Source organism: Rutilus rutilus (genome assembly GCF_951802725.1).
Source record: "Rutilus rutilus genome assembly, chromosome: 4".
Classification (NCBI taxonomy): domain Eukaryota; kingdom Metazoa; phylum Chordata; class Actinopteri; order Cypriniformes; family Leuciscidae; genus Rutilus; species Rutilus rutilus.
Genome location: NC_140212.1, coordinates 8,942,423 through 8,969,142, shown reverse-complemented (window position 1 = coordinate 8,969,142; position 26,720 = coordinate 8,942,423). Strand labels below are relative to the sequence as shown.

At 38.0% G+C, this 26,720-nt stretch overlaps 2 protein-coding genes across 2 annotated transcripts in view; one reads left to right on the top strand and one right to left on the bottom strand.

Annotated features, from left to right (window-relative positions):
* LOC311289132 (scavenger receptor cysteine-rich type 1 protein M130-like) overlaps positions 1-14,611 on the top strand; it is a gene marked incomplete at its 3' end in the record, with an annotated part of 53,453 nt that extends 38,842 nt beyond the window's left edge. The window contains exons 4-15 of the mRNA XM_084406888.1: positions 7,162-7,476; positions 7,736-8,059; positions 8,183-8,497; positions 8,721-9,044; positions 9,121-9,438; positions 10,366-10,662; positions 11,850-11,927; positions 12,103-12,438; positions 12,529-12,729; positions 12,826-12,909; positions 13,412-13,471; positions 14,583-14,611. Of these exons, the coding sequence (XP_084263014.1) occupies positions 7,162-7,476; positions 7,736-8,059; positions 8,183-8,497; positions 8,721-9,044; positions 9,121-9,438; positions 10,366-10,662; positions 11,850-11,927; positions 12,103-12,438; positions 12,529-12,729; positions 12,826-12,909; positions 13,412-13,471; positions 14,583-14,611 (2,681 nt within the window). The remainder of the gene's footprint in view (positions 1-7,161; positions 7,477-7,735; positions 8,060-8,182; positions 8,498-8,720; positions 9,045-9,120; positions 9,439-10,365; positions 10,663-11,849; positions 11,928-12,102; positions 12,439-12,528; positions 12,730-12,825; positions 12,910-13,411; positions 13,472-14,582) is intronic.
* LOC311288796 (zinc finger BED domain-containing protein 4-like) lies at positions 3,733-5,969 on the bottom strand. Its single transcript, XM_084406398.1, has 2 exons — positions 4,688-5,969; positions 3,733-4,431 (listed from the first exon to the last, which is right to left on the bottom strand). The coding sequence occupies exons 1-2, from the start codon at positions 5,356-5,358 to the stop codon at positions 3,927-3,929; spliced, it is 1,176 nt and encodes a 391-aa protein (XP_084262524.1). The 5' UTR covers positions 5,359-5,969; the 3' UTR covers positions 3,733-3,926.
* Positions 14,612-26,720: the final 12,109 nt, after the last annotated feature.

Here is a 26,720-nt window from a genome sequence, read left to right as displayed (position 1 = left end):
GAGTCTTGCGTGGTGAGCGTGCATACAGGCCATGGCGGTGGAGTGCATTACTTACTGTTTTCTTTGAAACAGGTCTTTTTGAAGCTCTCCACAAGTGATCCTTGGCTCTTGGACAACTCTTCTGATTATTCTTTTCACTCCTCTATCAGAAATCTTGCGAGGAGCACTGGTACTAGGACTTTCAATAGAGGGACAAAAACATTGCAAAGATAATTTCACTAAAAATATCTTAGTTTGTGTTTCAAAGATGAAATGTCTTGTATAGAACGACAATGACCTGAGGGTTAGATTATGATGACAGAATTTTCTGTGAAATTGTGTAGGTCTTTTTGTTGTGAATATTGTCCTGAAGCTGGTCAGTGTTGTTGCTGTGTGTGATTTAGATCATGTTCCTCTCAGATTTGATACATTTTGGCTGAATTTGACTGAAATATGATGTATGTATCTGCATTTTATTTTTGGATACATGATGTTACATAATATATTTATTAATTTACTAATCAGAATCTGCAGTAGGAATCACGCCTGATTATTATAATGATGCAAAGCCCAACACATCGTGCTATAGTTTTATTTCTATAATTATTAATATTAATTGAAAATGCATGTGTATTTTTATGTGATTTCATTAAATGTGTACATTTTCAAAATCCATCCAAAACATGCATGTATTTTATTTTGTAATATTTTGTTGCAGATGACATATCAGAAACCTATGATGATGTCATCATACGACAGTTCTCCAATAATAAAGCAGGTGTGCGTTTAAAATAAAAATGTTTTGAATGTAGCCTGATCAAGTTTTTTTCATTTCAAATTAGTGTTATATAAAATAACTTTAACAATTAATCATTATTACATTATAATTGATATACAGTACCTACTTTAAAGCGCAGTGTGAGTTTTGTTTATGAAAATAATGATTGACACATTTGTATCAGAGGGAGTATGATAATGTGAGTGAAGATGTGAGAGACCTGTTTGATAAGTTATTGTGTCCTGCTTTATCTCTCACTGAATAGGTCCTGTTTAATTTTCTAAAATAAATATTCTAATGAATTTAAAACATTAATGAGCTCAGTGTGTTACTTTATAAACATAAATTGATCAATACATTCATATTTATTGTTTTTAACAGCAGACTATGATTATTTGGGGAGTTTAACTGCTGCATAATTATTATTAAGTTTTAGTTGCAATCCATCAATATTTTATGTTACACTTGTTTTGAAATGTACCAGATCAATTACATTTAGCTGATTTTCTACATTTAAACTGCAGAAAATATCCTTTGCTTTCATGTTGTTTCTTATTAACTTCATCTGTGTGTTTTCTTTCCATTTGCCAGATTCATTTGCTATATTATTTGTAATTCAAAGTGATATTATTGGACAATCTTTCAGAGGCTTGTGAGAAATGATGTACTTTGCTCATTTACAAAAAAATAATGATTCAACAGGACTGTGACTGAACCTCTTACCAGTTCAGAACATCACTATTAAACAGAACAACCCAGTATTTAACAATTCACTGCACCTTCAACTTATTAAAGATCATATACACTCACCTAAAGGATTATTAGGAACACCTGTTCAATTTCTCATTAATGCAATTATCTAATCAACCAATCACATGGCAGTTGCTTCAATGCATTTAGGGGTGTGGTCCTGGTCAAGACAATCTCCTGAACTCCAAACTGAATGTCAGAATGGGAAAGAAAGGTGATTTAAGCAATTTTGAGCGTGGCATGGTTGTTGGTGCCAGACGGGCCGGTCTGAGTATTTCACAATCTGCTCAGTTACTGGGATTTTCAGGCACAACCATTTCTAGGGTTTACAAAGAATGGTGTGAAAAGGGAAAAACATCCAGTATGCGGCAGTCCTGTGGGCGAAAATGCCTTGTTGATGCTAGAGGTCAGAGGAGAATGGGCCGACTGATTCAAGCTGATAGAAGAGCAACTTTGACTGAAATAACCACTCGTTACAACCGAGGTATGCAGCAAAGCATTTGTGAAGCCACAACACGCACAACCTTGAGGCGGATGGGCTACAACAGCAGAAGACCCCACCGGGTACCACTCATCTCCACTACAAATAGGAAAAAGAGGCTACAATTTGCATGAGCTCACCAAAATTGGACAGTTGAAGACTGGAAAAATGTTGCCTGGTCTGATGAGTCTCGATTTCTGTTGAGACATTCAGATGGTAGAGTCAGAATTTGGCATAAACAGAATGAGAACATGGATCCATCATGCCTTGTTACCACTGTGCAGGCTGGTGGTGGTGGTGGTGTAATGGTGTGGGGGATGTTTTCTTGGCACACTTTAGGCCCCTTAGTGCCAATTGGGCATCGTTTGAATGCCACGGCCTACCTGAGCATTGTTTCTGACCATGTCCATCCCTTTATGACCACCATGTACCCATCCTCTGATGGCTACTTCCAGCAGGATAATGCACCATGTCACAAAGCTCGAATCATTTCAAATTGGTTTCTTGAACATGACAATGAGTTCACTGTACTAAAATGGCCCCCACAGTCACCAGATCTCAACCCAATAGAGCATCTTTGGGATGTGGTGGAACGGGAGCTTCGTGCCCTGGATGTGCATCCCACAAATCTCCATCAACTGCAAGATGCTATCCTATCAATATGGGCCAACATTTCTAAAGAATGCTTTCAGCACCTTGTTGAATCAATGCCACATAGAATTAAGGAAGTTCTGAAGGCGAAAGGGGGTCAAACACAGTATTAGTATGGTGTTCCTAATAATCCTTTAGGTGAGTGTATAGATGAACATGTGGAAAATGGATTATGATTCAGGCATGTGATCAGCTAAGGAAAGAAAGGAAACCTCCCATTTTCTCACTCATTCAATATAACTGCAATAACAACTACAAGAATGATTATTTTTCATAATTTATTTTATTATTGTTTGAACTATAAATTCAACAAATAAATATATTACTATTGCAATAATACTTCTCTAAAGTAAAATAAAAACAAGCATTAAATAATAATTCATGTTAATAATATTAATATAAACTAAATTGTAATTAATAATAAAATGTTAATTGTAATGTTTTAAGTCATCCTGCAGACCCCTATATGGAAGTTTGCTGAGGCCCCCTATAGTGGGCCCTGACCCCCTGGTTAAGAACCACTGATCTTGGGGAAGGTAAAACACTTCAAAACAAAGTCAATAAGGTTATATATAAAACCTTATTGACTTTGTTTTTAAGTGTTATAAATAAACACGCACGCACGCACACACAGACACACATATATATATAAATATATACATATATGTGTGTGTTTATTTATAACATTTCAGCTCAGATTTGTACAGTAGCTGTAAAAAAAGAAATGGTCAATTTCTGTCCAAATGTCTGTCGATTTATCCACCAGGTCAAGACTCCTGTCTGCTCCTCTTTACAATAACAAGTTCTGTGTCTCCATCTGGTGGATGAATCAAATAGCGATGCACCGATACCACTTTTTTGGAAAACGAGTACGAGTAGGAGTACTTGCATTTCAGTACTCGCCGATACCGATAACTTAATTAAAAAAACATGATTTAAATTTACAGGTAACAGCTTTAGTCATATAATTTAACAAAAAAACAAGGGACTAATTTGGAATTAAGAACATTTATTTAAAATGAAAAGCATGTTGTATGCAACATATTACAGAATAAATAATTATAAAAAAAAATGTAAACAGTGACAGTGCAACTCAAGTATTTTTTTCAGTTTGTTGTAAACTCTGCCGCTTTGGACAACACAAGGGGCATTAATAAACATCTTTGCTATTTAGTGCACAATATTTGAATAAACTAACAACATCCACCAACATAGAACTGTGGCAGTCAGTGCAACTGAGGTAGGTATTAACATCAAGTCTAAGACGACTCACTTAATGGAGCCTATTTAGAAAAAGTGAGTGGCAGGTTTTTTTTTTTTAAAGAAAAGTAGCTTTTCTGCATTATCAGCAGTCAGCCTGTTTCTGTTTTCATCTATAATGTGTGACATTGAGCTAAAAAGCCTTTCACTTTCCACACTGCTACATGGGGCTGAGAGGTATTTATGGGCCATTTTAGCCAAAGTGGGGAACCTGATTTTGTTGACACCCCAGTACTTCAGAGGACTGTCTTCACGAGGGCTTGGGGCCTCTCCGAGGTATGTGTCGAGCTCAATGGCAGCACCTGCTGCCAGCGGCTGTGCTGCCTGGGGCTGCTCCTTAGCGATTTCTTCAAATACAGTGTCCAGACTGCTGCTAGTGCTGGCCTGGGCCTTGAGGAACAGTTTAGCAGGAGGTTCTGCAGCTTCTGCCCGACTCCCCTCTGCCTCAGCTCTGGACATCATCTGCAGCTCCTGCTTCAGGTGCAGCTTGGCCTCCGGAGCAGTGTTGTTGGAGAAGAAGCGATCTTTATACCTGAACAAAATTCATGAATGTATTAATATGTGGAAAAATAGGACAGATTTTAGTTTCCCCTAAACCACTGTCACAAATGCCAGCCATTTGGCTTTCTGTTAGTAATAAGGGAAATATATTTCATATTATATATATTGCATACATTTGTATTTGTGTATTTTAGTTACAAAAATATAATATAATATTTCAGATGGAAATTAATCTTACATTTAGTACTGTAGTTTATCATTGAATACCTATAGCACACAGACTTTACCTTGGGTCAAGTATGGTGGAGATGAAGTACAGTGGGTTGGTCTCGACGTCACTGAAGCGCTTATTGACAGCTGCCAGTAAGGTTGCTTTCATTGTCTTGACGCCGTGGTCCTCGTCTGTTTCTCTGTTTAGAAGTCTCACTAGCACAGTCACAGCTGGGATGACATCAGAGGCTAGTGCGTCGTAGCTGCTCACTTTTTTAGTTAGTTCCTCAAAGGGGGCGAGGATGGCAACAGTCTTCTCCATAAGAGCCCACTGGTGAGCGGTGAGATAGTCAGGGAGTTCATGCTCGGACACATACACCCCCAGCACTCGCTTTTGCTCAATGAGGGACTGGAGCATGTAATACGTGCTGTTCCAGCGCGTCTGACTCTGTACGTCCTGCTGCAGTCTCTTTATTGGCTGGTTGAGCTGTCCCTGAATGTCCTCGAGGCGGGAGTAGGCTAAGGCGGAATGTTTAAAATGCCCAACTATTTTCCGCCCCACTGCTATAGCATCAGCTATGCTCCTCTGTGCTAATAAGCCCTCGTGAACAACAGCCAGTTGGAACGTGTGCGCGACACACGGCAGACTTGGGAGCCCTGCGTCATTCATGGCTTTAATCATGTTTTTGGCATTGTCACGAAGCACATTTAGGTATACCCCATGTCTGGAGCATTTCCTCAAACACATGCGCTATAGCCTGGCTGGTGTGCGAGCCGCGGAATTGTTTCGCATGTAATATGGCTCGTTGCGGCGTGAAACTCGTCTATCCACTGGGAGGTTAGGCTAATTAGCGACACGGGGCTAACACTGCTTGTCCAAATATCCGTGGTGAAACTAAACGCAGAGGAGGCTTGCAGTAGGCTGTGGATATGTTTTTTTCACAGAGTCGTGTAGTTTAGGCAGCTCCGTGTCAGTCATGTAGCGGCGGCTTGGGACATCATATCTGGGCTCCAGAACATGGAGGAGACGCAGGAATCCCACATTTTCTACCTCCGAGAGTGGCTGGTCACTCAATGCAATGTACTCGATAATTGCCTGTGTTATTTTCACAGCACGTGGATTGTCTCTGGACATTTTCTCTCGTCTTGCAAAAGTTTGCTGCCGCGTGGGTTGTGTTGGTTTAGAAGCGTGGGTAAACTCTTTGTACTCGTTGTCGTGTTGGGATTTTAGGTGCTTGATTAAATTACTTGTGTTAAATGCGCTACCTTTTGAGCCTCCTCTGGACAATTTCGCTGAGCACAATTTGCAGTCCGCCTTTGTTTTGTCGTCTTCATTCACTTGGACATAGTTCCACACGGCTGACATGTCTCGCCTCGCCTTCTTCCCGCTCTGAGCTGCAGCCGGGGCCTGGGGGCGGGCACTCGGCGCCTGTGATTAACCCCTTGCACGCCGCTCAAACATTTCATTTAGACATTTCTCAGACCGTGGTATCTGTCCCCGGTATCGGGGGACTTTTAACGAGTACGAGTACTTTAGAAAATGTGGTATCGAGGCCGATACCAGATATCGGTATCGGTGCATCCCTAGAATCAAACATTACGGCATTAAACACACATTATAGCTACAAATGCTTGATATGATGCCAAATTAATAACTTTGGAACAGAAACTAGAGTTTATTTACAAATATTATCTGAATAGCCCTCTTGGTTGTTGTACACAAAACAGTCCAGTTCATTTTATATAATTATTGATTTACTGTTTATTGTTCTCTGGTTAGTACATGATACCAGTGTAGTAAATTCCACTAAATATTATGCACATTTCCCCCAAAACAATTATAACTTCTATATTTATAGCAAAACCATTTTTGTGTGTGAAAAAAAAAAGAAGTAAGCGAGCAGTCAGTCATCAGTCAGTCTTGTATGTTGTGTGTGTAGAGACAGGCTTTGATGCTGAATATAACCTGCAGTGTTTCTCTATCAATCTCCTGTAAGTTTAGTGTGACTTTCTCTCCACGCTGACATATGACTGACACGAGTCTGTCCTCAGTGAAGTGTCTCTTCACACTGGAGGAGGAGTCCCGCTCATCAGCGCTCACACTTTATTGATATATATGGAGAAAATAAAAATGCTGCTGTGTGATTTGTCAGTGATTGTGTTTGATGATTTCCTCTGTTGTGTCTAATAAGGTAACAGTGAGTGTCATTGGCAGCTGTGAGAGTCTCTCTCTCTTTAGGGGACTGACAGGAGCCAGTTTCTTCAGTGTGTTTGAGGGAGCAGAGGAGAAACAGAGTCAAACAAACAGTGTGACGAGCAGAAGAAGATGGAGGGATTTCTGACACTCGTTTTACTCTCCTCTATAGTCACTATAAACACATCTGGTAAGTACAAAATACACAGTTTTTTAAGCAACCAATTTGTTATACACTCATGCCCAGTTTTAGTTGTCCAGTTAAAAATATTTATATATATTTATATTTGTCAACTTGTTACATCTTATGTTTCTTGACTTTGCATTTTTCAATCCCTTTCTCTCTTTCATGTACAGATTTTGAGACTGTGAGGTTAGTTGGTGGTAACAGTCCCTGTGCTGGAAGAGTGGAGGTTCATCATGGAGGTCAGTGGGGAACAGTGTGTGAATACAGATGGGATATGACTGATGCTGCAGTGGTGTGTAGAGAGATGGGATGTGGAGAGGCTCTAGAGGCTGTGCGTGATACTCGCTTTGGAGAAGGATCAGGACCAATCTGGATGTATGCTGTGACCTGTAGTGGATCAGAGTCAACACTGAAGAACTGTAGATCAGAAGGATGGGGTGTTCATAACTGCCGTCATCAACATGATGCTGGAGTCAGATGCTCAGGTGAGCGGCTCCATACATCACTCTGTTAATGCATATTCACTATTCAGACTTCAATATACTATACATCATACATGCAATTTAAATAATTTAGTGTAAGTTAACTTCATAAACAATTCATTGATGATTAGCATATTTTATGGTCTAAACTACTTCATTTTATCCATTAAAAATCCATTATTAATTAAAGGACTTACTGTTGTTTTATGTCCATATCATAATCATAGTAAGATGATCTTCTCTGTTGTGTAAATATATTCAGAAACCATAAACTACGGAAGGTCAAGACTTGTGAATGGGTCTCACCTGTGTTCTGGGAGAGTGGAGATGCTTCTTGTAGGCGGCTGGGGTTCAGTGTGTGACGCTGCCTTTGACCAGCAGGATGCAGAGGTTGTGTGTAGAGAGCTGGACTGTGGGGCTCCTGTACAGGTGCTGGGAGAAGATGCTTTTGGAAAAGGAAAGGGTCAGATTGGATCAAAAGAGATTCAGTGCAGAGGAGATGAAACACACATTCGACACTGTTCATCATCAACATCACAGAATATAAACTGCACCCATGACAACGACGTAGGACTGATATGTTCTGGTAAAAATGTCAATGTTCAGCCTTTTAATAGAGAAATCAAATTGTTAACTAAAATGTAATTATTGTTCGATTGGTTTCTTCTTGGTTTGATCAGTTTCAGTAAACTCTGTGTTCTTTGTCCAGGTTACACTGACCTCAGACTGGTCAACGGTCCTGACGTCTGTTCTGGTCGAGCTGAACGTCAGTACTTCAGTAAATGGGGCACAGTGTGTGATGCATGCTGGGATATGAGAGCTGCCAGTGTCCTCTGTAGACAGCTGAATTGTGGGATTGCTGTGTCTGTTGTGGGATCAGACTGGTTTGGAGAGGGAAGTGGTGAAATCTGGGCTGATGTGTTTGATTGTGACGGGAATGAAACAAAACTCTCAGAATGTTCCGTCTCTTCATGGAGTCGAGCTGAATCTTCTCATAGACGAGATGTTGGAGTCGTCTGCTCTAGTGAGTCCAAATTACTGGAGGATTCACTGATAGTGTGATGCTGAAAGATTAAAAAAAGAATAAATATAGTATTTCATATTTCATATTACCATATATGTGTAATTTCAATACAATTTTTAATACTTGTCTTTTTTTTTCCAGATTTTTTTATATATGTATTATTGATGTAAAGTATATTCACAAACTTGCAATATTTTAGTAAAACATAAGACCTTCTTTCCAGATTCCTCTCTGGCTGTTCATGACGGTCTGGTGCGGTTGTCTGGAGAGAGACAGTGTGAGGGGGAGCTGGAAGTTTCCATCCATCAGGTCTGGAGGAGAGTTCTGCTGGACTCCTGGAGTCTCACTGAATCCTCTGTGGTCTGCAGACAGCTGGGCTGTGGCTCTGTGCTGAACTTCTCCGGCTCCTCTTCATCCAGTCCTGAACACAGTCATGAGTGTGTGACGGGCTTCCAGTGCTCTGGGAGTGAAGCTCATCTGGGGAACTGCAGCTCTCCACAAACTCTCAACTGCAGCTCCACACAACAGCTGTCAATCACCTGCCTTGGTGAGAACAACAACATCTGGGCAAATTCTTCAGTTGTTAGTGATCAATAATGTGTTTTTCTCTCTCTGAATATCAGGTCGCGGGTCCATCAGGCTGGTGGGTTCTGGGGGAGACTGTGCAGGGAGGCTGGAGGTTTTTCACAGCGGCTCATGGGGGACAGTGTGTGATGACTCCTGGGATATTAAAGATGCCCATGTGGTGTGCAGACAGCTGCAGTGTGGAGTGGCCCTCAGTAACCAGCAGGTACCAGCCTGGTTTGGTCCTGGTTCTGGACCCATATGGCTGGATGAGGTGGAGTGTGAGGGGAATGAGACGTCCCTGTGGAACTGCTCTTCTCCAGGCTGGGGGAAACATGACTGTCAACACAAGGAGGATGTAGGAGTCGTGTGCTCAGGTAAACAGTAAACAATAAGTGAAATAATAACATTTCAATAACCTATCAATGTGACAGATAATATCCAGTATACTTGCATGATGCACATCAACAGCAGTGTTGGGAACTGAGAATATGTTCTTATTCTGAAAATATATATAAAATATTAGAACCAATAACTGTTCTTTCACATGCACTTTTCTATGTGCTCTGACAGAGTTTTCTGAAGTACTATAGTTATCGGTACCACCACACAACAATACTTCATAAAATGCACAGCGCGACTAATGTAGTCCGAATTAATGACTCTAATGAGTCGGTTCTCAACATAAGCATCGCAGCACACAGCATAACTAGTGTAGTGTAGTGATTCCTGAACAAATGGGTCAGTTTTGTTCAGTGAATCAAAAACATACAGTTTAGAGCAAACTGGGACTGAAATATAGTTACTGACTGGATGCTCATACAACAAAATGCAGCTAAATATACTGCACGATTATGACAAAAATCATAATTGTCGATTATTCCCTTGAAATTGTAATTGCGAATATTAATTACGATTATCACAATTTACATTGAATATATATTTATATATAGCCTATATATAAAATTATTATACATGTTTTGGTCAGTAGCATTTTTTCACATTTTTGTTTGTTGAGTATTACATTATAGCAGCCCCACCCCCCACCCCCCACCCCCATAAAGACTGAAAAGTTACTAAAAAGTCTGTGTTTGCATTAATTTTTTAAATGTTTTAAATATTTATTATTTAAAATATCGCATCCTTTGGAAATGGATTTGCATTTTGTTTTTCCAAATATTTATACCTTAAAAGCACTAAAAGAACCGTCAATTGATTTATTCGTAAAAAAAATTTATGGTTTCCATCCCAAATGAACAGACTCACATGAGAGTTGACATTGATTCTCTTCCTTGTCTTTCTAGAGTTTAAAGAGATCAGGTTAACTGAGGGCTGTGAAGGGAATGTGGAGGTTTTCTACAATGGATCCTGGGGTAATGTGTGCTGGAACCAGATGAACAGAGACACAGTGAGTCTGATCTGTCAAGAGCTGAACTGTGGAAGATCTGGCAGTGAACCCAATTATTCAGAGGGACTGAAGTCTCATAATTGGCTTGATTATTTTAAATGTCGACGTCATGATTCCACTCTATGGCAGTGTCCATCTTCACCCTTGGGACAGAATGACTGTGATAATGAAGTGGCCAACATCACCTGCTCAGGTAAGATGAATTTTAACACAATTTAATCAAGATTTAATATAGTTCTGCTTCATCTCCGTTTCAGCGCTTTTCTGCGGCACTGAGGACTCAGTAGCCTACCTGAATTTAATGCGTAATTAGCATAGGTTTAAAAAAAAATTAAACAGGAATTTTTTGTAGCTTTTTTTAATACAATTACAGTTTCATTTAATTTATTGTTTAATAAAATTATAGGCCTATTATTTTTTGTTTATTAACAGCAACAACAGCTGTAAAGATGAAGTTGACGATCGCCATCTCCGTAGTGAACGCGCCTATAGAGAGAAATGCACATCATGGATTACATAACCAGAGAGTAGCCTATTTCTTTTCGTTTTAAATTGTTAAAAAGACATTTCAAGCTTTCTTAAGATATATTTCATGTCTGTGAGGCATATGCTGAGTTTCGTTAAGTTAGGATGAGCGCTCCTGTTCACGAGCAATGCAAGTGAATGCGCAGGCGCCTCCATGATTATGTTGTCTGCTATATTTGCTTCTTATTTATTAAATCCAGGCAATTGGTTTATAACACATTTATTAAAATTAAGATACAATTTATACAAAACGAAATTCACTTTAAAAAAAGGCTTTCTACAAAACAAACCTTAATTAAGTGGTCAAAATCATGTCTGACCCGCTCCATGTCTCTCGATATTGCGCATCCTATCTTACTCGTAACTTTTCATAATCAACATAAATGAAAAAATAACATTATAATATTTTAACAAATATGAAACTAAATGAGCTTATTTAATGGCTACAACACATATAGTAGGCCTACAGACTCTCTATTTGTACAAATTGCTGCACATTCATTTTATTCTGAATTTTGCACACTAAGTTGAAAGGCATTTGTTTGTGCATGCATGTAAAACATATCTGCAACATTTATCAAGTTCACTGATAATTATGCGTGCATTTAATAATTACTATCTTAATGAAGAATGTAACAAGGACGAAGCATGTAAACTGCGTTGTTTGTTTAGAATGGAATGGATCGCAAATAGATCCGAATGAAGAAACGTACAAAACCATAGTAGAAAATGGGTGGGCACGGACCTAAAACAATGGTAGCGCCGCGGCTGGTTTGACATCATCATGTTTGGTTAAATATTATTTATAATGTCTAATAATCTGTTCAGTGATGTTTTGAAACTTTAATATTTTAGAGAAGGAAAATCCTGAGTCTCCTCGGAGTCGTCTGACATGTTCAAACTCTCCATCTCCTCACCAGAGACAGTGTTCAAGCAAGTTTATCATAACCTTATATTTCCTTTTTTTTTCTGATACTAATTTTTATTTTTGCACTGAATTATTTTTTATTCTACATTCATAATTAATGAAGCTTCACTTCAGTTTCAGTGTGTTTTGTTGTGAATGGTGTCCTGAAGCAGGTCAGTGATGTTGCTGTGTGTGATTTAGACCATGTTCCTCTCAGACTGAGTGGAGGTTTGGGCCGGTGCTCTGGGAGGCTGGAGGTGTATCATAACGCTGTTTGGGGTTCAGTCTGTGCTGATCTGTGGGACATCAGCGATGCTCAGGTGGTCTGCAGGCAGCTGGGTTGTGGAGCAGCACTGAGGGCTGATGGGAATTCAGTCTTTGGTGCTGGTGAAGGTGTTGTGTGGCTGAACAGAGTCGAGTGCAGAGGGAATGAGATTCACCTGTGGGACTGTCCTCTCTCCCTGGAGAACCACACTGACTGCTCCCACAAAGAGCACGCTGTACTCACCTGTGCAGATCACTGCAAAACACTGAACAGTAGTAGTCATTTTTACATAATTTTAGTGCTAATAATCTTTGTGTATTTGCATGATTTTTAGTCTGTGTCTGTTTTGACAGATTTGCCAGATTTGTCAGTGTCCACTACTCCTGCCACAACAACATCAGCTTCTCCTCCAGTTTCTCAGACAGTGCGCTCAACATCAGTCACTCCTCCACAAACTCCTCCAGTGTCTCTCTCTGTGCTTGTGGTTGTACTGGGAGTTTTGCTCTTACTGCTCTTAGTGCCACTGCTTATACTGATTCAGCAGAACAGAGTGATGAGGAGAGGTAGGAGAGATCCAGAGACGGTCATATTGTGTTATTCAGTGTGTGATCATTCATGTGTTGTGAACTGACAGCAGGTTTGTCTGTCTACACTCACAGCTCTCTCTAAGAGGAGACACAGGACGACGACTGAGGCCGGTTATGAGGTGCTTCATCACAGACACAATCACTTCACTCAGAGAGGTGAGACATGAGCCGTGAATCTTATTTAATATGATTAATAAGTGAGTCTGTCAGACACTTGATGTTCATCTATTATTAGTCCTGTTAAACCTCCGGCTTTAAACCAGAGAATTCCTCACAGAAAACCACAGAGCTGCAGGTGCATGTTTATGTGTGTGTGTCAGTGAGTGTCTCTTCCTGTGTGTATTTTGAGGGTAATAAGGAGGGGTTCATATGTTAGTCAGTCAAGGTGCAGGTGTGTGTGTGTGAGTGTACATTTGTTTTTGTGTGTGTTTGTCTCTTCCTGTGTGTATTTCTGGAAGGCAGTGAGGAATAGATTCATGTGAGGATACATGTGTTTTTCTAATAGGCCTAAAACTTAGGATTTTCTTAGCCTCTAATGCTTTTAAAATGTATGTTATTAATATTTGTGTTGTAAGTAACACAATGCTTCATGATCCAGAGGATTCAATCTGTTTGTAATTATGAACATGTTTCTGACTGTTCTGCTGTCCTTTAACAGGAAGTCTCGTCTCTGAAGAACTGCATTCTGGGTATGAAGATGCTGATGAGCTTCTCTCAGGTTAGTATGGAAGCTTGTTTCCGCCACAGAAAAAAATTATAAAAATAAAATAATAATTGCGACTTTTTATCTCACAATTCTGACTCAATTGAAAGAAAAACGTTTTTTCTAAGTTTTCTCAAAAATTGATTTTTTTCTCAATTGCGAGAAAAAAAGTCAGAATTCTGATTTTATAAGACGCATTTGCGACTTTATTTCACGCAATTCTGACTTTATATCTGGCAATTCTGACTTTATATCTCGCAATTGCGACTTTATAACACATAATTGCGAGTTTATATCTCGCAATTCTGAAATTTTTTCTCAGAATTTTGAGATATAAACTCACAATTGTGAGATATAAAGTCCAATTCTAAGAAAAAAGAGACTTTTTTTTATCTAAGAATAGTTTATATCTCACAATTCTGACTTTATAACACGCAATTGCGACTTTATATCATGCAATTCTGACTTTATATCAAGTCAGAATTGCATGATATAAAGTCGCAATTGCGAGAAAAAAAGTCAGAATTCTGACTTTATAAGACGCAATTGCGACTTTATTTCACGCAATTCTGACTTTATATCTCGCAATTCTGACTTTATTTCACACAATTCTGACTTTATATCTCGCAATTCTGACTTTATTTCACACAATTCTGACTTTATATCTCGCAATTCTGACTTTATAACTCGCAATTGCGACTTTATTTCACGCAATTCTGACTTTATAACTCGCAATTGCGACTTTATTTCACGCAATTCTGACTTTTATATCTCGCAATTCTGACTTTATAACTCGCAATTGCGACTTTATTTCACGCAATTCTGACTTTATAACTCGCAATTGCGACTTTATTTCACGCAATTCTGACTTTTATATCTCGCAATTCTGACTTTATAACTCGCAATTGCGACTTTATTTCACACAATTCTGACTTTATATCTCGCAATTCTGACTTTATAACTCGCAATTGCGACTTTATTTCACACAATTCTGACTTTTATATCTCGCAATAAAGAAATTTTATATCTGAGAAATAAAGTCAGAATTGCGAGATGTAAACTCGTAATTGTGAGATTAAAAAGTCGCAATTATATTTTAAAATGATCCCGCTGTGTCCCAATTCAGAGGCTGTGTCCTCCGGAGGTCGCATCTGAAGACTGCATACGTCATTGAGGCGGTCTCATTTAAGAAAAATACCCGTTAGATTGCAAAGTAAGAAAGACATTTCAGTATTTTACACCTCATGAGGAATAACAGTAAATTTTATTACGGTTACTTCTCTTAAATAAGACATCCTTGATGAGGTATACAGCCTTCAAATGTGACGACTGGAGGACGCAGCCTCTGAATTGGGACACAGCTAACATTAACATTACCCAAAACCTGCAACAGTATATTTTACATTTATTTTGTTTCCCAAAATATAAAAAAATTCCCAAAATATACACATTTTGATGCAGAAGAGATGATGAAGGAAATCACACCGGGATACTATGATGATGCCATCACTGACGGACTGAAACCAGATCGTGAGACAGGTGTCATTTGGTTCTTCTATATTAGGAAGAAATATTTAAAATATATTAAAATCTGTATATATGTATACATAGAAATATATATACATTATATATTGACTCATGTTAAATTTACACAATACACACCTGAGAGCTATGATGATGTAATGACAAGTGGACTGAACTCTATCAAAAATGGTGTTTACTTTTTATTGTTATTGGTGTATTTTCCATAATCCTTTTATAGTGATTTATAATATTATGGTTAATCCCATTACATTGTAAGATATAATGCAATGTTTGTTCTGTCTATATGTTCATGTGTAGTGGACACACCAGAGCATAATGATGATGTCATCATTAATGAACAGATCTTTCGAGATGTAACAGGTGAGTCACACAGAACTGCATTTCATCATCACCTTCACCCACTAATATTGAACATTTCTACCATTAATGAATCATCACGACTTTATCAGGAGTAAATCTAATAATCTCAGACAGTCATGAGGTGAAGAGATCAATAACATCATTAATAACATTTATTTTTATCATTTACAAACATTTAACATTTATCATTTACAAACTACAATGTGAGGTTTTATTTCACATGTGAATCAGAGGGAGATCAGGAGGAGTATGATGATGTGAAGAACAGCAATGAAGATGAGAGGAACCCGTTGGGTAGGTTATTGTAACCTTTCCATAGTATTTAATTTATATCTGTTATGTTTTTTCATTTAAACTACATCTTGATGTAAAAATTACAATGAAAATGATCAGTTTGCTTTTGTTTTTAAAAACAGACTCTGATGTGGAGGAGGAGTCAAATAAAGAAGGAGACGACATATGACTCAATGACCACACCCACTGCCTCTTCATCAAATCATATTACAGTTCCTGGAGATATGGGGGTTTCTTAAACTGCTGTTAAAGATTCATGTTTATGTTATCTGAAATATTTGTGTATAACAGGTTACATGCATTGCAACAAATTTTGTAGTATTTGTATTTTAATATTTGGCCTTTTTTTTATCAATATTTTTCACTTAATAAACAAAATATACCATTTATTCATTACATCACAATATATTTTAAAAAGCAGTTAGAGGAAATGAGAAAATTATGCAAAATACTATAAACATTTAAAGTTGTTGAAAAAACGGTTAAGCAGTTCAGCTGCTGACAGCATTATCTACCTAAATATGAGAAAATGGATTTACCACTCAATAAATTAATATTAGGAATCACATTTTTCCATAAATGTACTGCCATAGTATTTAGTAATAGTAGGCTATTTCTTGTGTGCTGTCAACTTGAATTAACTTGTAACCTTTTATTTAAAAAAAAAATACTGTAAAGACAGTTATACACATTATGTAAAAAAAAAAAAACTCACCCAAACTGCACATTTTATTGTGTGGTGGTGCAATTTTACTTTAAAATGCTTTAAACACCTTGAAACAGTTCCCTTTCGAACGGTCACTTCATATTGCGTAGCTATACGCAGTGGGGAAACTCCTTTTCCTCGATTTACTGAAGCTATTATGTAAACGCATTTGCAGCTAGGGGTGGGCGGATCGATCCTGAAGTATCGATACTTTCGATACTGACGTGGTATAAAAATATCGATCCAAATGTGTGTGTTTTTACCAGTAATTTTTTGTATTAATTTAGCACGCAATTCAGTGCATAAAATAAGCTTCTAAGTGGAAAAATAAGTGAATGTTAGCGGATAATTGTGTAGGATAGAACTTTTTCTCTTAGTCATCTGGATACAAGACGAAACCAATCAATCACAGAGAGCGTTCGATGCTGGTGCTTCGCTGAGCTCACAGGCCCAGTGCGTTTGGGAAACGAAGCCTTGCTTAGATGACAGAGAAACAACCAGGAGTTATTTCGCAATAAACAAACCAAAAGTGTACAATAACGGTTCAAAATGTTGATGTCAGTAAGTTTTTTTTTTTTTTATGAAATTAATATTTTTATTCAACAAGGATCGATGCATTAAACTGATCAAAAGTGACAGTTAAGGGTTTAACACTGTTAAAAAAAAAATCTACTTCATATAAATTGTTCTACTTTGTTCATCAAATAATTCTGCATAAAATGTATCATGGTTTCCACAAAAATATGAAACTGTTTTCAACATTGATAATAAGAAATGTTTCCTGAGCAGCAAATCAGCATATTAAAATGAAATATCATCATGACTGGAGTAATGATGCCGAAAATTCAGCTTTGATCACATGAATAAATTACAGTTTACAATGGCATAGAAAACAGAGAGCCTATGTTAAATTGTAATATTACAGTTTTTACTGTATTTTTGATCAAATAAATGCAGAAGAGAATTAAAAATCTTACAGACCCCAAACTTTTGAACAGTAGTACTAGTAGGCTAGTACTATAATTAGGGTAGTTTTGTAAAAGTCACTGACAAATCACAAAATATTTAGGCCTAGTAGTCATGAAAACGTATTCAGATTTAGCATATTAATGATGCATTCACCTCATAAATCATGACACACTGCTCTAGCACAGGAAAGTGCATACAAGTTAAAGTGCAAGCTTTTAAAATGAAAAAGTATTGGTATCGATATCGGCGATACTGGACCTGTATTTACTTGGTATCGGATCGGTACCGAAATTTGCAGTATCGCCCATCACTACTATTAAGTCCTATTGGTTGTAGTTCCAATCAGAGTTCCACTGGGGGCGATCGCCCATGAGTGCAAAATGAATGGGAGTCAATGGGGCTAGACGGCTAAATTTGTCTCCCTAACCCGAATGCCGTTGAGAAACAATCTCAGATTTGATTGTAGGTTTTGCAAGTTCAACATGGGTTATAGATCGAAAGTTGAATGAACGAGTACTTCTTTTCGTTTTCTTACAGGTTGAGTTGTTGTTGCCCATAATACGCTAGCATTCTGCTAATGACGTCAGCATTCTGACGTCATTGACATTTTGAAAGACTTTTTAAAGCAAATAAGTGACTCTAAAAAATCGAACTCCAAGCAATGTGTAATTTCTTTGCATCCCCTTTCGAAAACAACATTCAAATTACTAGACAAAAAATTATATCCTAATGCTGGGTACACACCAAAAGATTTTTTACATCTTATAAGATTTTACAAAATGTGATAGACCACAAACATGAGGACAAAAAATCCTAGATTTAAGCATTTTGCTCCTATAGTGTGTGGTGTGCCATGATAAGACAAAGACAGCACACCACACACAAACAGATTTTCAACCAGAGTCTCAACTGTGAACACAGGAATTCTCGCAAAATGACGCGAGACTTCAGAATAAGCATGGCGGACGATATGCAGGAAGAAATTGCGTTAGTGTTTGGAATGATTTTCACAGAAAATTCAAGTGAAAAAAAACCCCATTGTACCCACCATTAGCCCATATATAACCTTTTATACAGAAATATATTCATTCTTTATTGTCTTTATTTATTCTTTATTGGATTTATTGTCTCTTTAGAAAAAGTTATAATCCCTCTTTTTTTAATCTTTTTTTTAATTGATTTTAAGAATTACAATTACAGTCAGGGGGGTACAAAGAGTAAAGCCGATAAACAAACATAAAAAGACATATACATAAACAGTGACAAACTTAAAAGTTAAACAAAAAATTTAAAATGTTTACAGATTGAAATGCACTTTGCAGCTTTCTTATTTTTCAAACCCAATATTGTGTTTAGGTATTGTAAAATGTCTGCTCTTAAAATGAAAAACAAAGGCTTGTTTCCTCCAAATTTACACTTATGAATATTAAATCTTAACACTCAGCTTCCTGCAAGTGTGTGTGTGTGTGTGTGTGTGTGTGTGTGTGTGTGTGTGACCGTTGCTGCGTTCCAGTCCACTTTTAGACACGCACTTGCGAACTTCCCTAAGCACTTCCCCTTGGGGGAATCCCTGCCGCCATTTTGAAGTGCGTTCCACTTCGTGAAGTGGACGAGGGAAGTTTATATGGACAGACCCTCGTTCCCTCGATTTTGACCGAGGGAGCGAGTCTGCTTCAAATGTACACTTCAGGCACCTATATGTCCCACAATGCAGTACGATTGTGACGTCACCACATATCTCATCTAATCACCATCACAACAGACAACTCTATGATATATTAATTATATATATTTTTTGTTTAAAACAACCCAAACACACATAAACATTTGGATGCTGCATTAAACAAATTCTTAAAGGAAAAAAAAATGTAAATAATAAATCAACTCCACAGCTGATTCCAAGTGATCAAGGGCTTAGGACGTTCCAGTTCAGCCCATTGCAGTTTCCGCCAGTAGTGGGCACTCGCAATGACGTACATCCGAGTGAACGAGACGGAGGGAAGTTTGCGAGTGAAGGGCATGACAGTTTTGGACTGGAACGCAGCACGTGTCTGTCTTCCATCAGCTCGCTTTCTGATTGGATATTGTTTTGTTTCACTTGATAATCTCCAGAACGTGTGCGCGTTTGTCCTCGGGGTTCCCCTCACACATCAGGATTTCTGATCGTAAATATTAAACATGTTGAATATTTACGATTCGCGATCGGAGCGGCTCCGACGTTCTTCCGAGCAGGTTAGGACACTCTTAACACACCTCACACCAAGGGAAAATCTGATAAGATAATCTGTTGAACCATCAAGATAATCGGGACATAACTAGGATTGTCGGAAGGGGGGAAATCGGCCCAAAATCAGCCCGATTATCTTTTGGTGTGTACCCAGCATAAGAAAAGTGGATTTTGAGCGGTATAGCTCCATAGACCTCCATTCATTCTGCACTCGTCATGTGAGCGCCCTCATATGGAACAAGAGTGGAACTGCAACCGGAAGTTTGTTGAGTGGCACTTCTCTCTGGTACGAGTAAAAAACATATGCTGCGTCCCAATTCGCATACTATCCGTCCTAAATAGTATTCGAAAATAAAATTAGTACGTCCCAAATCGTAGTATGTTGAAATCAAAGACAGTAAAAGAAATGGACACAGCGACCCCATTGGAACTCAATTGAGACAAGTGAAGCCCATTTTTCGCGATTTCTTAGCACTTCCTTTCCTGACGCGCAGACTCAAACCGAGCAAAGCGTTACACGGACCACGTGAGCAACCCGTCTGTCTTCTAGGAGCTGTGCCAAGAGAAATCTGAATCATTCCCTTCCGAATCTTGCAGAGACGGAGAGTGTGAGTAGGAGCTGTCCATGAGCTTGGAGCAGGAGCAACTTTTGCTAGGTATTCTGATTAATTATATTGTCATTTTGCCTCCACGTCCCCCCGATTGCCCGCGAGCTTCTCCTCCCGTCCATACGGTAATCTCTGTGCGACAGAGAGTCGCGTGGTTATGACGCAATCGTTAGCCTACTTTTACAAAAACTGCTTCTACGGGGCCATAACATAAGCTACAAGGTAATGGAGCATTTTATACATTGTCGTGTTTCTTTAGAAATAAATAATGGACAAATGGAGTCTTTAAACGCCTCAGATGTAAAGTTATTCGCTGTCAAAGTGACGCCAAAATGAATGGGAGTCAATGGGATGCTAACTGCAGGTGAAGTTCTGCTACAAGATGGCGGCACGCGCCTGACTTCAACTTCCGGTCGACTTCCTTCCCCCCTGGTTGAAATGAGTGTTCCAAAGATACCCGGATGGTCTACTATTTCCGGTCAGAATCCGAAGTGCAGATTGATGTACACTCTAATAACGGCTAATATGCCCACAACCCATCGCGCGTTGGACGAGGATTTGGTTAGAACAGGGGTGTCAAACTCATTTTCACTGAGGGCCACTTCAGCATTATGGCTGCCCTCAAAGGGCCGGTTGTAACTGAGACTTTTAAAATGTTAATATATTGTCTTTTTATTTGATTATTACTTATTTAAGTTACAAATATTGTATATGCATTTGAAGGGGTGTTTCTAGGTTTACTGTCACCGTCCCGTATACGGGACGCCTAACTTTACTTCCCTATATTACTATTTAATCCTAATCTAATTATGACAAACTATATATCGTTGGAAAGTTCTAAGACTCCTAAATAGATATTTAGGACTGTTTTTTTGTTATAAATTATGTAGGAACAGAAATAGATGAATTTATGACAAGAGTGCACCTCAAAAAATCTACGTAATAACAGGAGTTCTGACCTTCGTCACAAAAAGTTGACGCACACACTTTTAATAATTGATATGTTGGTTTTTATGCTAAAATTTCATTAGAAAATATATAATCTAGTATTTGTCAATAAAAAAATATAAAATAATATTATCTTCTAAAAAGTATAATATATATATTATCCTCTAAAATATTGTATTATATTTTTTTATCGCTTTTTTTTATTATATTACATATTTTATTAGTTATCATAAATTAGGTATCATTTGAAAGCTTATGATCTCAGAATTCATCCTGTGAAAACTGTTTTGAAATTGGACATTGTGTTACCATAGAAACGGTACTCTAAATTATTTTATCAGGCTCCTCCCCTTTTGGGCATCCTTATGTTTCATAATTTATGATCAAAATATTTTCTAATCTTGACAAAACACATATTGTCAGAAAGGTCTGAGTCTCAAGGTTCCATATTTTGTGACAGAAGTGATATTTGGACAGAAATTTATTAATTTGTTATGGTAGAATGCATACAGTAAAATTCAATGGAATTCAATGACACCCGGTGGCTATTTTTGGTAATACGCCTAAACAAAATCTCATGGGAACTTCATTTTTTGTGATATCCACTTCAAATTTGGAACACAACTTGGTTAGATATTTGGCTTTGATTTTATAGTAATTTTTTTGTAAAACATATTTTGTAAAATATATATTTTATATAAAATAAAAATATTAAATAAATTATATTTGATTTAATGTAAATTTAAACTTCCATAACTTTTTCATACTTTAATTTTTTGAAGTGCTTTCACTTCAGCAATAATCTGCTATTTTTTACCTTTAAAACAAGACCAAACTTAGGTCTATACTCCAAAGCATTCTTGAATTACAACCATTTAAGCTTGAATAGTGCATTTTAATGTCCATTCTCAAAAAGGGGGGTGACAGCCAAGGGGTTAAAAACATCAGGGGATGAGCCCGAAACATCAGGGGCTGGGTAATAATGATTTGATACAGAGAATAATGTATATATGCATGGGCAAACAGGCTAAAAAATTCAGCCCTGGCACTGTAGCCACACTGCACACATTACCACACAGTCATGCGTATTCAAATGTGAGGTAGTTAGGGGGGTTCGGGGACATGCTCCCCCGATAAAATTTGGATTTCTCGGACCTACATCTGTGCATTTTAAGATGTTTAAAGGCCAAAAAATTAGGATAACAATAGCTTTAAAAGCATGTCAGTGGGCAGTAGCATAAATTATTTGTCAAGATAACAGATTCTTAAAAATGAGAATGAGGATAAATGTTGCAATGAATGATCCAGACTACAAAATGGAAATGCAGAATGTTTCTGCTTATTGTTGACAATACACAATCACATATTCCAAACAGGAATGGCCTTAAATGAGAAATCTTTCAAGGATTATTTTGCATAGATGTCATTTCAATCAAAAACCAGTGCAATCTTTTTGTGTCCAGAGGCAAATGAGCAATTTATATTAGCATTAAAGATTGGTTTCAGCAACTTGTTTCTCTCCTGAGTTAATCAATGTTTTTGGCACTAATCAGTTTAAAGTTCAATTGTTCACTCATAAAGACAGTCACTTGTCGCCATATTACTGGTACCTATATTAAAATAATATAAAATATCAATATATTATTCTTCAATCAGTTCTATGCAACAGAATCAGATTTAACAGATTTATTTTTTGACCAATTGTCAAAATAAAGTATAGTCCTACAAAGCTGTTTTTATCAGAGCATGAGCAGAGCAGGGAGAGGACCAGTGCTTGAGAGGATCGTGATTCGTGTAATTTTACCAGTGTTGCCCAGCACGGCTATACACACCGCGTTTCCACTGTCGGGCCAGGGCCGGGCCAGGGCTTTAAACGGGCCGTGCCGGGCTAATAGCCTCGGGCCAATAGCACCGGGCATGCGTTTCCACTGTCGGGCCAGAAGCTCCACAGCGCTTCACTAAAACACGCCCGTAACACGCCTCTCTGGGACAACGTCACACTAACCCATCATTTCACCAACAAATGGAAGTTTTATCAGAAAACTAATCAGAAATCACTGGAAACAGCGTTGAAAACAAACACGATAAAAGCGGCCGTTTGCTAGCTTTTTTTTTTGTTTGTTTAGCAGCTACTTGAATATTTAAAACCCAAGCATCGATGTTTTACCACAGGTTTACAATAAAAAGTGATACATTGATCATAATGAATTAATTTATGTTAAAATTGCACATTAGTCACTCAGAAATAAATTACCGTTAGGTCTATTTCACAAAAGAAAGAGGACACACTTACTTTTTCAGTCGCGTCTGTTTCTTTATCTGGTAACATAGTTACAGGACATATTTACATCACATTTAGAAAAAATGATAATTTCTACAAATATATGCCATACGACCTGAGGAGCTTTAGCACTCTCTCGACTCCCATACAGATATTTTCAGTCAGAGAAACAGAGGAAGCTCCCGAAAAAAAAAAGTTACTTTATTTTTTGATAGTGTAGCTGCCAGCAGAGACAGTTGCATAATTTAAGTTCCATAAAAGAATAGTTTTAATTTAATAAGTAACCATGCTTAAATATATCATAATATATTTATATTTATCTGCATTTCTTTTACTTTGAAATATGTGTACAAGCTGACTTGTTTATGTAGGCTTGTATAGCGGAACTATTGTTCTGTAGTAGAAGGATATGAGTTTAGTTGTTTTAGAAAGTTGTATGTAATAATAATGATAATGTATGAATATTAATGATGTTATTAGATATTTATGAAGCTGTTTATTGGTTTTATATATATGTATGTATTTATTTATTTAAAGGATAGTGAGAGAAGGCTATTGTGATTCACACTCCATATCAGAAGGTGGCGGTAATGCACACTGAAAAGTTGTTTGCCAACCGCCATTAAAAGAAAGAAGAAGAAGAAGAAGAAGAACTATTGTTCTGAGGTTCGGTTGGTTCAGAACTTTATTGATGTCACACCAGCATCGGAGAATGTAGCGCAAGCCGAGCTAACTGCGGCTCGTTAAGTTTTTGGTAATGTTATTACATTTGTAAGTTTATCGAGAGACACACGGAAGAGAAGTTGCCTTTGTTACCTGTTTTTCACTCCCTGGAGTTAACGCGGTCAATGAGGTATGCATAGTTCTTTCAATGTGTAATTATCAATGTAAAGCATAACTGTGTGACGGTTTATTAACAGTCTGTCTAACGTTGTGTTTATTTATTTAATATGCTATTCTCTGTGAGAATATTATTCCTGTAACTTTTATTCTTATTTCTGTGATTTTTATGTTTTTATTTAGTTCTCACGGCATGTTTGATGGCATTAAGGATGACATGGTTTGACCAATAAATGCCCGTAAAAGAGAACGCCTTGTGTCCGTGTCCGTTGACTGAAGGGGGTTACAGTGAGAACTCAGCCTGCTCGACACGAGGTGGAGACGTGGGGGAGATGATGATCCGCGCCTGCCGTCCGTCGACGGAGCTGCACGCACGTTTACATTGAATGTGAGCGTCAAAAGATAAAACTGTGCATACAATGTTAACATATTAAGAGGCAAGCAGAACCCGGGAGCATTGCATGGTTAAACCTACAAGAAGCTGAATATTTAAAACAAGTTAAATATTAAGAAGTGGAATAGCCTTCAACTGCTAAAGGGGCTCTATAAGTGCTAAAAGTTAAATGTTCATTGTGATGTGCATGTTTACATGTTGAAGTGATTACTCTACTCACCAAGTTATTTACTGCTAAGCTATTTGAAGGGTAAATAATTATTTAAAGGGACCAGCATAATATTTCAATTTTTTTTTCCTCTTTCTTTTTTTTATTATTTTGGTGTTAAAGAGAAGTGTTTATTCTGTTTTAAGTGAAAATAAGTTAATTAGAGTGGAAAGTGTTTCTAGCAGAGTACACTGTAAAACATACTTGCTTAAATCTAACGTTAAAGTTAAGGTACATTATTACAATGTAAACAAAAGCTTACTGGTAACATTAAGTTAGGTTTGTCACTTATTTTATTTAGCCCATTTTAAGTTTTAGCTACTGCCAATTCAAAAATATAAAAATGTCTGAGCACGAGTATGAGACAAATGAAAAGGGCTTAGATGCTAATAATGGAGCAACAGGTTTACAGCAGCAGTTTAAAGACCTTGATATAGATGCAAACCCATCAAAAGAGACTGAGGTAGCTGTAGAGACCCAAGCTGCTGTAGAGGAAAGTCTAAGAAGAAGCCAAAGAACCCGAGAGCGTACTGAAAAGGGTCAAGAACTGTATGACAGCCAAACTAAAAAGCTTCAACATCGCTTTACTACCTCTTATGACAAATGGAAAGTTCTTGCTAAAGAGACTAGGAAAGCAATTGATGGAACATTCTCCACTGAAATCCTGCAAACCTACATAACCAAGATCAGTAACGCTTCAACAAGTGTAAAACAAGCTTATCAAGATTTACGCCAACACACTACTCCGGATGGCAAGACGCGCCGCCGAGTAGACACGTGTGATGCTGTCTCAGGAAAGCTATTGGAACATGCAGAGGATTCTCTTGAATTAAGAGAAAGGGTACCAGATACTCACAAAGAACGAGCATACTGGACTGAGACTGGCTCAGTGCTTACACGCACAACCTCCAAAAGGTCTAGTATATGTTCACGAAGTTCAAAGTTTGCAAGCATCAGTTCAAAGCAATCAAGCCTGACCTCTTCAAAGAAACTGGAAGCTGCAGCAGAACTAGCTGCAACTCAAGCCACATTAAAGGTATTAGAGGACATGGAACTTAAGGAACAAGAGCTTGGGAACCTCGAAGTTGAGAACAGAAAGAGGCTTGCACTGCAAGAAGAAGAAAATGCTGCAAGAAAAAATTTATTAGAGAAGCGTAGGCAGTTAGAGCGCTTAGAGACAGTTAAGAAAATGAATGCTGCAAAAGCACGTCTACAGGTCTATGAACAGGAAGTGGGTTCGGACGAAGAGATATCGGAGTTGCTCCATAGCAGTAAGCATGTGAAAAGCGAAGCTAAAACTACTCAAAGAAGTCTTTCTGTGCATCATGTGGCAACACCACAAAACGCCACACATGTACAACCTGCTATGGTGACACAGACTGTTGAAAGTGTGCAACCTGCTGCCATTGCTCATCAAGAAGATAGCACTACAGCTCTTGCCAAAGCAATAACAGAGTCGATCAACGCAAGCCATCTCCCAATACCAGAGCCTTCTGTTTTCAATGGAGATCCACTAAGGTATAAAGACTGGAAAACATCCTTTGAGACATTGATCGGTAGGAAGAATATTCCAGTGAATGAGAAGGTCTACTACCTCCGCAAGTATGTTGGAGGACCTGCAAAGAAAGCTATTGAAGGTTACTTCCTGTTAGGCACGGATGCAGCCTACTATTCAGCATTGGACATCATGGAAGAAAGGTATGGAAGCCCCTTTGTGATTGCCAAGGCCTTCAGGGATAAGATAACTTCATGGCCAAAAATAGGACCCAAGGACAGCATTGAACTAAGAGAATTTTCAGATTTTCTACGAAGCTGTGAAGCAGCAATGTTTCAGATTAAGAGTCTCGCAGTCCTAAATGACTGCGGTGAAAACCAAAGAATGCT